The following is a 17,987-nucleotide window of genomic DNA, read 5'->3' as shown; positions in this document are numbered from 1 at the left end:
GCTTGTTCGAAAGGTTCTTGCGGATAAAGCCCTTACAAATCTTGCACAACTTTTAAGTACAGTTTATGGGAAGGGTGAAAGCAATAGATGCACTGAGACTAATGAGGAGATTCGAAAGTAAACATTTGTCTGGCTACATTCTTTGGTGGCCACTCCAGACCGGTAGAGCAAGCTTTGTGTTCCTTAAACATCAGGAGTCCGTTTTTTAATTCTAGGGCACCAAATATTCAGGAACAACTGATCTCTTAGGATCTTTCAAGGGAGACAAATAAGGGTCAAGCAATGTCTAAAAAGGGACTAACTCGTTGGATAGTATCTTGCATCGATCATTGACAGGCTGCAACGATACTGCCAACCATAGGTGCAAGCCAGGCTTTTTCCACACCAGGCAGAGCAGCAATCACAGATTCCCATGCAGGGCTATCCTTATGTTACATTTGCAGAGCTGCAACATGAACCTTCCACCGTATCTTTGTGACGCATTATTTATTAGCTGGGCACGCAGGAGGCAGTTGTTGGTCAATCAATTCTACGTCACGTGTTTTCATATAATATGTGCAGCCGCGTCTTCCCCTTCGCCCCCTCTGCCCCCACCCCTTGGTCTCATTCATTCAGATTGTGTCTTCAAATTGTTTGTTTATATGTTATTCCATGTACACAAATCGATATGCATATGTTTATATAAGGATTTGTGTCGTGGCCCTATATTAAAGCGGCACATTAAGTATAACACTGGTCACATGCTGCTAGTCTATTCAAGCATGTGGATCTATGACTGGTTATTTGATTGTATCTCTGTAAACAAGACTCTACTCGATCTGAAGATGGCTACTCTGGGAGCAGTTAAACCTACCCACCGCATTGGTCAGAGGTGAAAAAGACCAAAATGAGGTTAACCGGCTTCAAGTTAAAGCCCTTTCCTATGAGTTTGCCATTTGTATGTATTGCTATGACATGAATGTGTATCAAGGATTTCCAGCCAGACAAGGGGAATTATTCAGTCGTGTGAATCTGTGAAAGATACAAATCTTTGGAGAACTTTATTTTGCAGTTGCCACTGTCTTTTCCATCACCGCCAGTGCCACCTTGGCTACTGCTGCAATGGTGCGAATCAGAATTAATTAACTTTTTTCAAAAGCGCCACTACACCACTTCCTGTCCCGCATGCAGTCGATAATGGTATTTCCACTTGGAGTAATAGTCCTGTGCATTACTGCATGCAGACTTTCTTTTCTCTGCTTCTGGGGATTAGCATAACCACGCTGCTCTTGGTAAAGCTATACAATGGCACGGATTTACAGAACATGTTTGTACACAGTGTTTGCAAAACTGCCGCTGTACATTTTGTTTGATTTCGACCAGCAGGCCACGCAAGCCTGTGTAAGTTCACACTTTGGCTACATGGCTGTGATGGGTTGTCTTAAGCGATCATTCTAACTGGGGAGCTTTGAGGAGGTCGCATGGAGTGTGCTGAGCGATGAGAATGGGGTGACCCTGGGGTACAGATGCCACCACTTGCTCTGTGATGCAGGGCTCTGAGTAGGGAGGAGGCGGAGAAGGTATACTCCTGATTCCTCGGACCTTGATCAGCCAGAGAACACTGCTGCATGGGACTCGTCACTCAATGAACTCCATGACAACAGCTCATTAGTTTAAGGTTTAGCGTGGCAATCACCACACTATAGTTAAGTTGAGTATAGAGATACAGAGCAAACCTGAAAAAAATGAATTGCTAATAACCTTTGACTCGCATGATCGTATGTATCTCTTTGACCAGCTGCTGATATGGATGACCCTTTTCAGTTGGGTTGAGATGGAGCCGGGAGCTGTTGCTTCTACTTCCTGTCACTGCGTTGGTTCTCAGTGCTGGGTCCCCTCCTTCCTCACAATTCTGGCCTGCCTACCTCTATCTGTCTGACTGCTACTTCTCTGACCTCTTGGATGTTGTTTTGTTCCTCCTTTGACATTTTGGCCCTGCCTAGTGGGGTCTTGGCTTGCCCGAACATTTCAATTCAGTCTGTCTGAGACTGTCCTCCTCCTCCTCCTCCTCCTCCTCTTCTTCTGTACTTCTTTCTCCTTCTGATGTTACAAACTCTACCTCTCCTGACATTACCACTTCCACCTCCTTTGTACCTCCTTTCTCTCATCCTGAGGTAACCATCTTCCTGTTTGGTTCACCTTCCTCTTCAATTGCCTTCAGCCATGCCCTAGGCCCTGCCAAGCCACTCAGCTACTTCGAGTAGCTTGGCAGGGCCTAAGGAATGGCCGACAACCATGCCCCACGCAATGTTTCAACAGGCCATCGCTGTCCGCTATGTTCTCTTGTTTCAAGGGATGGCTTCCATAATGTAATTAGTGATGTCATCAGTGTGTTCATGGGCTGCACAACAGTGGGCCCAGAGTTGGAAAATAACTTAAATTATGAAACAGTTGCAATGACACAATTTATCGCAACAAAACCCATGAAATTTGGCGGGTGTGGGAAGTGATTATAATCTGAATTCTAATCCGACAGGGCAACTTCAAATAATTTATATTCTTCCCTTTGGGACACAGCAGCTTTGGGCCAGGCTTTTAAATGTTGAATCAGGAATCACGGTTTTGGCGCTGGGCTGCTGTTGAATGTGGAACCGGCACAGGGTTCAATGATGCGCTGCTATTTGGCAGCCCCAGTTGCTTGCGGGTCGAAGACGTTCGGCATGGCAGTCGCTATTGAGTCGGCAGAGAAGCAGCAAGCCATCATTGTTGGACGTTCCATGCTGACAGAGCGAGCTTTGCATTTTTAAGAAATCAAAAGTCCCTTATGCTTTACCTGCAACAGACCAATATTTTTCAGAGCATGGATCATTTTTGTGTCTTTCAGCAGAACTAATGAGGAAGGCTCAAGCTATCTTTAGGGAGGGACTGGCACCCTGCATAGTGTCTTGTATCAATGTTTGCCATGCTACAGCAGGATGTGAAACCATGGGCCAGATCTCGGCTCATTCAACCAGGGCCAGGGCATTAAAGACTTCAGGGTTATCATTGTGTGAAATCGACATGTCAGCAACGTGAACACTGCTTCATACCTTTGCAAAATGCTATTGTCTGAATGCGGAGGAGGGATCAGAGACAGCTACTAGTGAAAAAGTCCTACCTGTTTTCATAAAATATGTGCACCCTCTCGCTCCTGTCATGTGGTCTGTTCCGTACAGAATGTGGCTCTATATTGTGTTTACAAATGTTAATCCATGTGCATAGGTCTGCATTCATACCTTTATTCAATGATTTGTGTGGTGTCGCTGTATTATAGGATATAATACTATTTGCATCTAGCACTGCGTGCCCTGCTATTTAAGCATGTGAATCTATAAAAGGTGCAATGCTGGAGAAGCATGTGTTAATTACCTGTAACTTTATTTCTCCAGTGTTGGTATCTTTCCTAGATTCACATACAACCCACTCTCCTCCCCTATGAGACTGCACATTTGATTAATTCTCTGTGTACACAACTTGACTCAAATCTTAAAATGGCACACTGGGAGGAGCCTAAGCCTGCCTGCTTCATTGGTCAGAGGTGAAAAGGACCAAAATGACATTAAAGTCTTTCCTATATTTGTATAAACTGCAATGCCTTTAATGTGCACCAATGATTCCCAGCCGGATGTCAGGGATATTATTTAAGCCTGTGAATGTAAGAAAGGGCAAGGGATTTGGCACTATGAGCAGGTGGTATGTGCGAGTGTGGGAATGCAATCATAAGACCATGCAAGCAAAATGGGATCTTTATTGATATTCATGAACATAGCTCCACCTGTGTGTGGTATCCAGGTGGGGGGGTGGGGGGGTGGGGTGTGTGTGTGTGTGTGTGTGTGTGTGTGTGTGTGTGTGTGTCGCGTGTGTGTCGCGCGCTCTGGATTATTGCAATGTTTTTGTTTTCTGGGATTGATCATCTCGGTTTTGAAGATCTTGGTATATGGGATTCATTCATGGTTTTATTGCTAATTGTTGATGTTCAAATGATATGTTCCTTTGTAAAATGAAAATAAAGTAAAAGAAAAACGGCATTCCTATATTTAAAAACTAGAGCAGAAATGGAAAATCGAGATACAAATGACACTGCCTCTTTAAGGGGACAGGATGCATCATGCTGACTGTTTGCTGCTATTCCTGTTTATTTCCCGCCTTGTCAGCAATGGATCCAGAAACACTTTCTCCTGCTTTTTAGCAGCATTTAGTGAGTTTTTCACTGATTATGAACCCTATTTTCTGCTTTACTAAACATCTGCCATGCATATCTACACAATAAGAGTGTTTTTTTTTTTCCCGGTCATGGTAGGAGTTTTTCTTGCATTTATTTTTTATTGTTCCCCAGGTTGTTTCTCTCTGGGCCTCCTCTTACTAAAATATCTTTTTGAAAAGTATGCTGCCTGAAGAGGTACGAGGTCAATCAAGGATGACCAGTCCTTGACCTGGAAGAATGAACCAGCCTGTTCGATTTCTTTCCATTCCGGAGTCCTCTCTCCTGATGCCCAGTCAAGCATCGTAGCAACTGTGCCTACCAAACGTACCTCTGAATAGACGGGACCCCAAGCCCTCCCCTTCCCCTAGACTGAAGGAGGTTTGCAAGGAATTCTAGGGGGTGTGCGAGGCCAAATGAACTGCTGCAATGCCTTCTGAAGTTCAAGCAGGTCACGCTCCGGGATAAGAATTGGCAGAGCTTTGGGAGCAAGGTAATTGTGACCGCGTCACGAAATATCTTGCATTTCCGGGCACTGCAGCATGTCTTGGGCCTCTTTCCCCAGCACGAGAATATTGGGAATCATCGTTAGAAGTAAGGAGGCCTCACAGGGGTGGAATTTCGAAAGGGGAAGATAGTTTTCAGGGTGTTCAGGACCTGAGGAGGTTCAGTTGTGGTCATCCCGACAGATTTCCCATGATTTATGCAAAACCCTGACACTGAGGTGAATTGATCCAGCAGGCCGAGGAGCCCTGGTAGGGAGGATAGAGGGTCACGAAGAAAGCAGAGCACATCGGCATATAGTGCCACCTTGTGTGTGGTCCCTCCATAATTGAGCACTGAGATGCAGGGATGACAGCAAATCCTCTGTACTAGTGGTTCCATTGCTAATGCAAATGCCAGGGGGGTAAAGGGGACAGCCCTGTCTAGTGCTCCTACACAGGGGGAGCAGAGTTGACCACAGGGCATTTACTTTGGCTCTGGTGGCCCGGATCTGGAAGTTCACTATAACCAGTCTTGGGAAATTCGGGCAAAATCCATATGCAGCTAAGAGTAATTTTAGATAGTCCCAGGACATGCTCTAAAAGGCACAGTGTCTAAAGAGAGGAGAAAAAACCCTCCAGGAATTTGGGGGGTGGGCAATGAGACCCACCGCCGGCCAGATATTATCATGGGCTCCCCTAAAGCCGGTCTAGTCACTATTGATGACATGAGGAAGGACCTCAACCAATCTGGAAGCAAGTATTGGACTGTAGAGTTTTGCGTTGGTATTTAAGAGGGCTATGGGCGATAGGAGGCAGAATCCTCTGGGTCGCTCCCTGGTTTCAGTAAAAGGGTATTGGCTGATTCCACCAAAGAGTCGGATACCATGCCAGAGTCTAAGAAGGAATTAAAGAGCTTGGTTAGCTGCGGGGCCAGGTCATTGGCAAAGGATTTGTAAAACGTGTTGGAAAAGCCGTCTGGGCCGGGGGCTTTGCCTGCAGGGAGGGACTGAATCTCTTGGGCCATTGCTTGAGCGGATATAGGAGCTTCAAGGAGGTCATTCATCTCCATCGGGCCCTGGGGAATGTGTGACTGGGAGATGAAGTCACCAGCGAGGGCGTGATTCCCCAGGGGTGCTGCTGATACCCTGTGAAAATATTCTTCCACTATCTGCAACGTCCCTTGTTCTGTGACCACCCACTTCTGCCTCTCATCTCTCAGGGCACTTACGTAGTTGCCAATGAACTGTGTTTTACATTCAGAATGGTTTGTCTGTACTACTCTGCTGAATTAAATGCAAAGCATGATGCTATGCTCCTTTAGACAACTCACAACACAATCCCATGATATAAGCAACGATTTTAAGGTGTTGTGCAAACTTGTTGGTGCAAATCGTGCTAACTTTTGCAGCATTAGGGTTAAGGATTGGGTAAGTGCAAAATAAAACAATCTCACCCCCCCTACTGAAAATCAAAGGCAGCACCCATGCTTCTAGAAACCACACCATGCAAAAAGAGATTGCTGGGATCAACTTTCTCTAACATATTTGCAAAACTCTGAGACTAGCTTTCAAAGGGAATCCATAAGAACGAGGATCACTTGACATTCAGGTTCTCCTTAAAGATCTGGCTGTTTATTACCCCCGAGTAATTCATAGCAGCATCTGAGCAGTCTGCCGCCAGCACACCTGACATGCTGAAAACCACCAACTGAATTTTTCCCGAATCCCCCACTAACCTGCCAATGCATAGTAGCACCATGGGCACAAGAGGTTTTGAAGGCAAGTCTCTGAACGCTCACACCAGAGACAATACAACCAGCTAGGGAAGAAAGGCCCAAGTCGATCTTGTAAGGATAACAAGTTTTAATCTCACACGCGGATGAGCGCAACAGCAAAGAACTCTGCTGCTCAGAACGTTTTGCCAAAAAGAGGAAAAAGAAACTTTTAAAGATACAGGGTCATAATGACACATCAACATACGGTAAAAACCTGTGCGGCTGATTGGATGGACCCTATAGATGTTCCACCTTTACCCAAAAGGTGTGCCGTTCTATTGGCCCCACCCAAGTACGTCCATCTTTATCACGTGGGTGATGCGGGCTCATCTTCTACTCACGTCGAATGTCAGAAAACGAATGAATTATACTTCTACTGTACAACTTGTTTTATCACTCATACTGTGCACTTGGCAGGCCTTAAAACTGACACAAAGGAGGTTCTGGGGCACTCTAATGGTCACACACACATTTCACTCAGTCCCCTCCGTGCCATCCGGCTCCAAAGTCTCCGCCCTCGTTTTGAACTATAATATACCCCTTCCCAGCACCTCGCAATACAAATAACACAATTGTTGCTCCAACAATATGCCCTGTCCATCCTCTTTGAACATTTCAGGACTTGTTACTTCGGGGTCTTAAGGTTTAGTCAGTTATATGAGCTATAACTCGTGGTCACCCGAGAATGGGCCGGGTCATGCTTTGGCCAGTGTGAGATAACATGCACACCAGGTGCCGGCCACTGATCGCGACCTTGTAGGGCACATTCCTCTTGGGTAAAAAACACATCTTTGCAACACTATTAGAGCAATAAATAGGCATTGTGGCAGTTGGGGGTGCAGGCTGTCCTCGTGGGAGCTCGGGCATGGCTGGGGATTTCTCTGGTGTTGCAAATTTGGGCCTAGTACATGCAATGCCACATTTACCGTGCAGGCCTTCCCTTCTCCCTAAGATTACTAATATCTATGCAAAATATCAATTTTCCTTGGGCCTTGGGCTATATTATGTGATTAGACTATATTTGGTTATATTAAAATAAGGTCCTGTTAGACGGGAAGGCGTCCCTTTCACTATCCCCCCTGGCTCATCATAGTGCCTCAAATGCATCTCACCTCACTTTAAAGCGCCTGGGGGGTGGGACGGGTCTGTCCCCTTCCCAACTGTTTCCCCCCTAAGAAGGGAATGCCTCTGTGCCTATAATAGATAACCCCTTCACACAAATCTTCATGCAGTCCTGAGAGAAGTTTCGATCTGCACTCGTCAACACAACCGGAAGGCTACCTTGCATGTTCCTTCTCCTCGCTATCACCTAACCCCTTCCCCTCCATTTCAGATCCCTCAGTGTGCCTGGACACCATAGAAATGGCAGCGGTGAGCGGCAAAGATCCCAATAACATAACATTGTGGTGTTCACTGCCGGCAGATACCCAACCATGTATAGCATGTTATTGAGATACGCTACCACCTCACCACCCTCGCCTCTTGCAATCTCAGCAACGACACCACTAGCTTCGACACCATGGTGCGGCAGCCTGGACTCCTGGGGGGCCAAACAAGAGCCTTCTGAACCTCCCCTTAAATAAGTACTGCCCATAATCCTGATTCCCTGGCAACCTTGTCACTAACAAGTGAGCATCATAGGAACCCCCCGGGAGTCAACTTGTCATGAAACTACAGCTGGATCTCACCCATCATTAAGTGTTGCTAAGTGACACAAAAGTTCGAATTGTATCGGTGAGTATGCCCTTTTTTTAAATCGCTTTTTCCACCAAAATCAAGTGTCTCGGGCAGAGGAACCTGAACTTTCTATCCCTTCCCTCACAACTGTTGGTGCGCCTTGCAAATAATGTTCCATTTGGGAAGGCTGTCTGTATAAGATTCTCTGCATCTTCCTGCTCTGGAACCTGTATGTCCTGCAAAACCCGTGGCTTTCCAGGAATCCCCAACTAGTTCCTGGAACAATAAGTCAACTTGCCGCCTGGCATTCTGGGGGAAGAGACGGGCGCTTCGAGTAACGTTACTGTAAGTGGTATTTCCACAAACATGTACATTGACTCTCTCTTGTAAGAAGATTGGACATACAGTAAAACAATGCCTCCCTTTCCTAACACCCTACAAAAGCACTACTGGCAAACACGCTTGCATTTCCTACAGTGTTTTCTTCAGCCTGTAAGTCGTTCCACATACCAGTGAAGGTCTTTCATGAGCACCTGACCAAAAACACTGCCTTTCTTATTCTAGGGGGCCACTTTTGTATGCGACTCTGACAAGTCCCATTCAGATATTGACAAGATCACGGTCAGCCTTCGGGTGAACAGGACATTGCTCTTGGATAAGGGCATAGCCTGATTTTTTCTGAGTACCTCCTAGCTTCTGCCCTCTGCTTTGTTTTGTTGTTAGTCTTGTCAGCGCCCTCAGGCCTGTGGGTGTGAGGCGCGAGGCGCTATATACAATATATGGACTAGAATAGAATTTGCTTCCTTAATCTAGCTGGTACGACCTTGTTACATCAGCAGTACATTTTTCGATGAGTTTTTTTTTGCCGAAAATGTTTCAACGAAAAATCTCATTGAAAAATAGAGGGGGCTGGGGAATAGGGAGTAAATAATAGGAGTGGGGTTTGGGGGGAACCTCCCAGATATTAAAACAAATATCTATCAAACACTGTGTAAAAGGTCATGTTAAATTGGCTAATGCCCAATCAATACATTAAAAAAAATATATTTCGTTGGTTTTTTTTGTGCAAAAAATAACTATGCAAAAAACGGATCTAAAAAATAACTGGAGATGTAACAACGTGGAACCAACTAGTGAAGATTCCCATCACCTGAAGGACCATTGGCCAAATCCTTATTAGCGTAAAAATCGGTACCACATGCAGAAGTCTGCTCATGCCCAAACTTCTTGCCAGTGCCAGCCTTTGCCCAGACAGTGCCCTGGGCAAAATAATATTTGCCATCCCCCCAGTAAAAAAAAACGTACCCCCCAGAAGACACCTCTATGTAACACTCTCCAGCAACATGACAAACCATGGTTTGTCTGCGTTTGCCTCCCTATGATGGATTTCATTATTCAAAAAACCTGCAAGACCCCACTTTATTTGAAGAAAGCAAGCAAGGAAAATGACTAAAACTGGACGGTGTTAGCAACGAACACGTCGGTAAAATGTAAGCGGCCTCTTTTCGAGTTTGGGAGTGGTGTAATTCTGGCAGAATGACCACCAAATGTGGTTACGGTTACTGCCACTCAGTGCTGTGGATACACAGTGTGATTAGAAGGGGTGGCAGCACCTGGCTGCTCCCCGTTTGTGATGGTCTTAGAACTCAATGGGGATTTTGTCTGTAGAAGTCAAATGGGATGTCCCACCCTTGCTGTCAGTATCCACTGCTGTCTCGTGAAGGCAGTGCCCTATAGGGGCCACTATAAAAGTGGCCCACAATCGCCAGTGGCAATTTGTTACCTTGTTACAAACGGTTTGAGTGCCATCCAAGGGGCATTTTTTGTCAAATGTGTTTGAAAATGTGGCGCATTTTGAAGCACATTTGTTCAGAGACATAGATCAAAACTACCAGGCTACAAACTGCAGCAGTACTCCATTAACTGGCCCAGAAAACTGGTACTCAATGGCAAATTAAGCCGGCCCTGTGGGCACTTGCCTATAGACCAGCCCAAGTCGGGTTCTCACTCCTGCCTTGCTTGTAATGGGGCGGTGCAAGCGCTTTCCTGTGAGACTGCAATGACTTTAATGGAACAGGACCAGCCTTTCAATTTGTCTCCAAATAGGGACCAGGCAGAAAATGCTTGGATGAAAACTGCGATTTCACAAGCAAACTTACTGGACATTTTTGGTACTTTGCTTAGAAAGTCTGAAAAACAATTCTTACTACTTCATCATTTAATTCAGTGGTTTTAGAAACTGCTTTAAATCGTCCTCTCATCCCTCTGTATTTCCTGGGACCGGAGCTTTAAGTGGTCAGGGGCTAGCTGGGGCTGAGCCCCGGCAGCCTATGAAAAATGTAAATGAGACAGGGCGCTGGCGGGGCTCCCTAATGTCCCCTGGGAGCCCCATCCGATGAGGCCACTAGAGGCCAAGAAAGCCTGAAACTCTCACTCACTTGCGAGAACTTCAGGCTTTATTTTTAAAAAAATGCCTTTTCTTTAATAATTTTGGAGCTGGCACCCCTGCTAGCCAGCGGCCTGCAACACAATTATGGAAGAAAAGGGGAGGCTCCTAGAAATCAAGGCTGTTTTTCTGAAGCCTTTGAAGCACTTGCTGATGTGCGAGAGTTTCAAAGACTTCAGAAAGAAAGGCAGTTGCCTCCCCTACTCATTCCTAATGGTGGCACTGACCTACACCAGGCACCCCTTTTACAAAGAGATGCAGTGGCGAACACTGCATCTCTTAGTTAAAGGGATGCCTGGCATGGGTCGGCACCATCATTAAAGAAGAAAAGAGAAGTTGCTGACCCCTGCCAGGCATCCTTTTAGCTAAGAGATGCTTGGATCAGCACCCTCTCCTGGGAGAGGGTTATAATCCCTGCAAAAAAGCTGCCCGGCGGGGGTCACCTGCAGCCTGTTAAACCATGCCCCCTTGCAAGCTGTGCCCCGGTTCAATTTCCTTCCCACTTTTTCCCTCTGATCCTGTACATCTGACTCTGTGCCTGGGTTGTCTTTTCTTGGCTCGTTTAGACGATTATGGGCCTGCTTTGAGCCTTTCTACACATACAGGTCATTAGTACCCATAGTGGGGAAACAAGCCAATCAGGAGGCTAGGAACACGGGCTGAAACTCCCGATGTTAGCCCGCGTTCAAAGCCACCTGATGGCCTCTTCCCCCGCTCGCCATACGCCCTCCACCCCCGCACGCCGCCTTAAGTAATTCCCCCTCCCACAATATATTGTATGTTTTATTGGATGCATGTAGTGATATGCCCGATGATAACTGAATTGTTGATAAGTTATGAAAGTGATTTAATTTTTGTAAAATAAAATAAACATAATACCTGTAAACTACAGGTTTACAAATAATAATAATTGTTTATGATCTTTTTGAATAATCAAGCTCAAATTTTGGAGTCAGTTTGCCCAATAAACTCGTAGTAGGATGCCATTAAATGCACCTGTCTGCACCATACATGATAAAAACGCATGAATTCATTTCTGTTGATTTAAATTATTCTTGGTGGGCCATTTTTCTTTTGTAGTGTGTGCTCTTAACCAAACGGGGCTGTACAGGGATGTCCTGAGTTGCATTTGTCATCTTGTCATGCGCTGTCTGCCCTCGGCCTGTAAAGCCAGTTCTGGGCCCTAGCGGTCTGCTCTGTGCTTGGCCAACTCTGCTGCCTTGATAGCCAGTGCTAACATTGCGGTCTAAATAACCCGTTTTAAATGTCTTTATCCTTAGTTGCACCCTGACCACCCTCTAACACTGTACGCAAATATTCCAACCGTGTAGTTAGATTAGTAAACTAAACAAGGTAAATGATACGCCGGCACCACTTTCTGATATCATTATAATAATGTTGTTCTTAGATTGTATAGTTCAAATACATTTCAGGGTGGGGTGCAACCGACGTTGTCACGCCAACGTGCTGGGCACGTGTAGTGTAGAACAACTGGCGACAAAAGAGGACTAGGCTAAATGGCCTTGGTGACATGTGAGCGGCACACCTTTACCACTCGAGTGGTTTTCTTAATTCACGATATCTTTGTTTATCATTCGTTTTTAAACCACTCGAGTGGCAATTGGGGTGTGCAGCCCACACCGAAGGCTATTTAGCCTAGATTAGTAAACCAGCCCCGTCCTAGAATACGTGGAAAGGGCCTTCAGGCATCAGGAAATAAATCTCATTTCCAAGGCAGTATTTATATCAAAACGGGCGCTCCTGTTCATTGTCGCCTTACTCGGCCTGCCACGGCACCCGTCTCCTGCAGTGAAAGGTGCTTCTATATGTCCACGGCAACGAGAAATCCTTCAGCAAATAGCAGCTGTGTGTCTTGGCTTCTCTCGGTGTTTGTGCCTCTTCTCGCCTACTTTCCCTGCTCCTGCGCTTCCTCTTTCACCCTGCGGCAGGGCTCGGGCGAGGATAGGGATGCGGGGCGCGCCCCGGCCTCCTGTCCTGACAACTGCGTTTATGGGCCACGCACATCACCACAGCAAATGATTAACCTGCCTGACATGACCAAGGCAAATACCCTCCGCCCTGGAGCCAGGAGGCCACTTCCTCATTGCCCCGGGAGCTTGAAGTGCGCGCAGGCCCGCGCGCATCTCTCTGTCCTCTGCCCCGGGGTCAGCTGCCAGCTCCTTTTCCTGCGCATTCGCTTTCCGTGTCACGGTCCTAAGAGACGAGTCCGGAGAGTCCCCCTGCTATGAGGCTGAACCTCCCCCTGCCCTCAGAATCAGCAGTCTTTTCCCTGTGGCATTGGGTCCCTCGCCCATAGCCCGTAGCGCCCTGAAGTTCCTGCCCTGAAAATCAGGCGCTCCTACCCTTAAGCATTCGTTGCCATCTCACTGCCCTAAGGGTCGGTCGAGACACCTGCCCTGAGGATCAGGCGCTAATACCCTTTACCACTGGGCATACCGTCTCACATCCCGAACAGTCGAGTCTGATTGCCCTTAGGTGAGGGTCAAGTCTCGAGACGTGAGGATCAAGGGTCCATGATTTGTGAAGCAAGGCCCCTCTTCCCTGAAGATCAGGAGCCGAAGCCCGAGGATCAGGCAACTCTTTCTGGGAACCACCCTGAGCATCGGGGACCCACAGCCCTCGGGGGCAGCAGACTCGCCCCTCTGCACTGAGCACTCCCCACCCTCCTTCTGCTCACTGAGTGGTAAGGGCTCATGGCGGACATGACTCTCCAGGAAGAAGAGGAGGATGGGTATCACTCCAGAGGATACGTACCTGGAGCAGGTAGGCGCCGATCTGGGACCTGGAAGGATGGGCAAGGGTGTGGAGGGCAGGAGGAGGGAGTGGGTGCAAGGCAGAGGTGAGGCTAGACGCAGTGGCCCCGAAATAGGTGTTGCTAACATGGCCACCACACTCCTCCACTGAAAACAATGTTGGGTGCGAGCCCTCTCCCACCCAAGTGCTGATCACCAAGACAGACACAGGGCCCAGTTCATGGATTTTTTTTTGCACAGTTCAATGTGGCTTTGCACGAAAAGTGATTTTGCACTGCCGACACAAACCCTGATTCATGGAACTGTGCAAAGTGTACTTTTGCAGTGCAAAGTGTACTTTTGCAGTGCAAAGTCATTGTGTACTGCAAAAATGACTTTGCAGTGCAAAAGTACACTTTGCACCCGGGCCGGCCTTATGGCAAAGCGGGCTGGCTGACTGCCTGGGGCGCCAGCCCCCCCCAGAGCACCATTAGCCCCCTGCCACGCCAGCTCATGGGGAGTCTTTCAAGGGCTCCCCAGAGCTGGCATAGTGGGAGAAGGCGCGGCAGGTGCGCTTTTGTTAAATGCGTCTGCAGGAGCGAGGCGGTTTGAATTGGAATAGGGCGCTCAGGCATGAGCGTGAGCATCCTACTATTCCACTGATTAACCCCCTGCGAGGCGGAGAAGCGGGGAGGTAGAAAAAAAATATGGTTCATGTTATGTTATTTTGCATTTATATAGCGCCTTATGTACTATTGGTATGATCTCAAGGCGCTGGTTGGTTGAACGCCCGCGGGAACCGTAGTTCAAGTCAGTAGAGAGAGAGAGTCAGAAGGTGCTTGTGTACACCAGATATGTGTGCAGCAGGTGTGGCACTCGTATGATAGCTGCTTCTTAGCGGTAGGTGTGGTGGTTGGGAGATCAGGAGTATGTCTTCGTTCTGGCAGGGTGATACCAGACTGATTCTGGCTGCGTTAGGCCTGAGGAGAACGCCTAGGCTGGCGGGTTTGGAACCAGCTGTGTTTAGTTAGGATGATGGGGAGTATAAGGCAGGTGTTGGTATGAGAACAGCTATACCAAATGTGTCATAGTATTCCTGTGTTCTAGTTGAGTGGTGGTGTATAGAAGAGAGTAAGCGTGGTGATGTGATATGGTGGTTTTCAGTAGGTGCTTGAGATCAAGCGCCTTCATGCTCCATGCATTCCATGCACTCTAACCCTTCCATGCTCTTCAACCCATCCAAGCACTCCAACCATTCCATGCCCTCGATCTGTTCCATTCCATCCGTCGCATGTACTCCCTTAGTTCCATGCACTCCATCTGTTCAATCGGTTCCACGCACCCCGTCCATGCCACGCACCTGATTCATCTATTCCATTTGTTCCTTTCATTCCATGCACGTCATTTCATGCCATCTATCCATGTACTCTATCTATTCCGTGCACTCATCCTGCGCCCCCGCCACCTGTTGACCAGGGGCGTGCGGGGAGGGGAGCCACTTTGCCCATGGTGCTGCTGCCGCTGCCGCTGCGCCCAGCTTTGCTTTGCACAGTTCCATGCATCAGGGTTTGTGTCGGCAGTGCAAAGTCACTTTGAATGGTGCAAAAAATTCCATGAATCGGACCCACAATCCTGCTTTAAAAAAAAGCATGTGCTCTCCCTACCCTTCTTAAGGAGCCCGCGAGAGGGCACTGCAGAGCACAGCCCTGCAGTTTGAACACCATTGGAGTAGACTACTGGCCTGATTCACAGAAGCGTTTCGTAATGGCCATAATGACCCATTCCAATAGGAAAACACTCTGTGAATCAGGCCCTAGGTTTCAAGACGGTGGGTGGGGGGGGGGTGGGAACGAGTATGGGAGTAAGCCTGGGTGGGTGCAGGAGGGCTAAAGTTGCCGTCTTTTCTTGAGTCATATCTGGGCAGCTACATTATAGTCTCTGAGACGGTGAAATAGCAGACAACGAGTGCATTCTTTGTTTTATTTTGTGGTGGTGGGCGTCGGCCGGGTTTCCCTCACGAATCTTTTCTTTTGAAAATGTGAAACGAATTTTAGCATCATTTGTTCAAGGAGCGCCAGCTCAGAAGTCTCTCAATCTAAGCAGCATGTGTCCCAATAGCACCAGGTCACCTGCTCCCAGTTTGAGGAATGCTACATGCCCCCCCCCCCTCCTTCCCGACCCACACTCCCACCCAGCCACATCAGCTTCATTTGCCTCAGAAGTCACAGTGCCTCTCTCATCCTTTATGGCAATACTACATGTCCTCAGTACAGCACCGTGGCTTATTTCCAAGGGCCGGTCCCCAAAATGCTTCAAAATTGCATGTTTCTCAGTTGCAACGATCTTATGTCACTCAGTTTGAGCAAATTAAAATGTTCATTGGTTGTAACAATAGCAGTTCCTACACAGTTGCAACTAAGTGACGTTTGCCAGCTTCTGTTTTGATATGTCCTCCCATTGCAGCAATATGAAATGCCCCATCAGTTTCATCAATATAAAATGTTGCTCAGTTGCAGTAATATGCGACTCCATATCACAAGTTGCAGCAACATGCTATGTACATTGGTTGCGGTCGGTATTGCCATGTCCCACAGCAGCCGTGTAATATCCCTAGCTGTAATATTCCCAGTTGCAGCAATGCCCCTTAGTTGTGCCATGTCTTCTTAAATTGCAGCAAAGTTCTGTTTCATGCTTGCAGTGTACTATTCTATGGTTGCAGCAATGTGAAATGTCCCTCAGTTGCAGCAGCGGCATTTTCCCTAGTTGCAGCAATATGACCGCCCCTCAGTTGCAGCATTGACAATTGGCGCGTACCCCCGTTGTAGCATTATGAACTTCTTCTTAGGTGCAGCAAAAGCATGTTCACATTTGCAGAATCAATGAGTTGCAATCGTTTCCTCAGCTGCAGCAATAGCCTTCTGTGGGCCATTATCTGTGGCCAACACAACAGCTATCACGCAGCGCATTGCAGGCTCTCCAGCACCACACCAGTTTCTTCTTCTTCTTGCTGACAGATTTTATCCATCAGTAGTGGTTATTGGATACTGAGGCTTGAGCCTTATTACTCGATCTTCTCGGGTTGAGTGTGTAGTCATCGGTTGGATTACTTCATGGTCTTGGGTACTTTTCACAGTAAGGCTGGTTTCACAGGGTCTTCGCCGTTATGGGCTGCGCGTAGCGGTCCAAAGGGTTTGCAGTGGTGGCAGTGAGTCTTCTGATCAGAGGGTTCGGGTTCTGATCCAGTCCTTGGCAGATTTTCTTGCTCAGCTTCGCTAGATGTTCGCTCAACATCTCGATGTCCAGTTCTCTGTGGAGGTCTGCTATCCTTGTGGAGAGTGGAGCTCCAGACGCTATCCCCAGGGCCTTGTTCTGGACTATCTGAAGACTCTTACGGTGCCGCTCATGGCAGGTCATCCATGCTGGGGAGGCATTCATCAGGGTAGGTCTGATGATCGCCTTGTAGATGTTGATGTTTGTCCAGAGGGGCACAGTCTTGGTCTTCAGGAGTGGATACAGCACATCTATCTTTTCTGATGCCTTCTGCTGAGTATTCTTGATGTGGCTTCCCTAGTTGAGTTTGCTGTCCAGGGTCACACCGAGGTAGCGGGTGCTGCTGTCCCGCTTGATGGTCTCCCCGTTGAGGATGATGTGTGCGGGTGCCCCTTGATCTTCTTTCTGGCGCACAGCGTGGCTGTTGTCTTGCTGGTGTTGAGAGCTATCCACCAATCAATGTACCATGTTGAGGGTTCTTCACCACTTCCTTTTCGCTGAACGACTGGGTGATGACTTTAACATCATTCACATACAGTGCCAGGTCGGTCTTGTGGATATCTGTCAGTATATCATTGGAGAACATGTTGAACAGGAAGGGTCCGAGGTTTGATCCATGTGGCACGCCTGCCTGGATGGGATGTGATGAGGATATCTCAGACTGCATGGTGACATGGAAGATGCGATCTCCCATGTAGCTTTCAATCGTCTTTACCAGGTAGTTCCGAAATCCCAGGCTGATCATCCTGTGCAGCAGTCCCTTGTGCCAAACTCGGTCTAATGCTTTGGCGACATCCAAGAAGATGATTCCCGTGGACTTATTGACATTGAATCTGTGGCTGATGGTGTCCAACACTCTCAGCAACTGATGGGTCATTGCATAATCCTTTCGAAATCCAAACTGTTCCTTTGATAGTAGATTTCTTTCGGGTGCGAAGTCGCTGAAGCGGGAGAGGAGGATCTTCGCCAGGAGCTCGATAATCCAGAGAGCAGGCTGATGGGGCAGTAGTTTGCAGGATCCCTCAGTGGATTGACGGCCTTTGGGAATACGATGACCCTTTCTTCCTTCCAGGATCTAGGGAAATGCTAAAGTCTCATGTCTGCATTGAAGATCTCTGTGAGATGTTCAATTGATACCAGCGGGAGGCTCTTGATTGCCAGGTTGGTTATTCCGTCGCTCCCTGGTGTCTTGCCACTCCTTGATCTCTTCTGCTCCCATTCCAGTTTGGTCTTCTGCGAGATGTTTGTCAACTTCTTCCTCCACTCCGTCTGAAAGCCGGCTTGTCTTGTTTGGGGTGAACAAAGCCTCCAGTGTCTCTGGGAGGACCTCTGCCTTGTCCTTATTGCTGCATGCAAGGTGGGT

General features: G+C 47.6%; 1 protein-coding gene across 1 annotated transcript in view; it reads left to right on the top strand.

Moving 5' to 3' along the window:
* Positions 1-12,720: 12,720 nt before the first annotated feature.
* LOC138526164 (transmembrane channel-like protein 7) overlaps positions 12,721-17,987 on the top strand; it is a 368,500-nt gene continuing 363,233 nt past the window's right edge. Inside the window, exon 1 of the mRNA XM_069636577.1 lies at positions 12,721-13,385. Within this exon, the coding sequence (XP_069492678.1) occupies positions 13,316-13,385 (70 nt within the window). The 5' untranslated portion in view covers positions 12,721-13,315. The remainder of the gene's footprint in view (positions 13,386-17,987) is intronic.

The sequence above is a fragment of the Ambystoma mexicanum genome, chromosome 1q (assembly GCF_040938575.1).
Source record: "Ambystoma mexicanum isolate Mex_15411 chromosome 1q, UKY_AmexF1_1, whole genome shotgun sequence".
NCBI classification, from domain to species: Eukaryota; Metazoa; Chordata; class Amphibia; order Caudata; family Ambystomatidae; genus Ambystoma; species Ambystoma mexicanum.
Note: the sequence above shows the minus strand (reverse complement) of the source record. Positions and strands in the feature narration are given on the sequence as shown.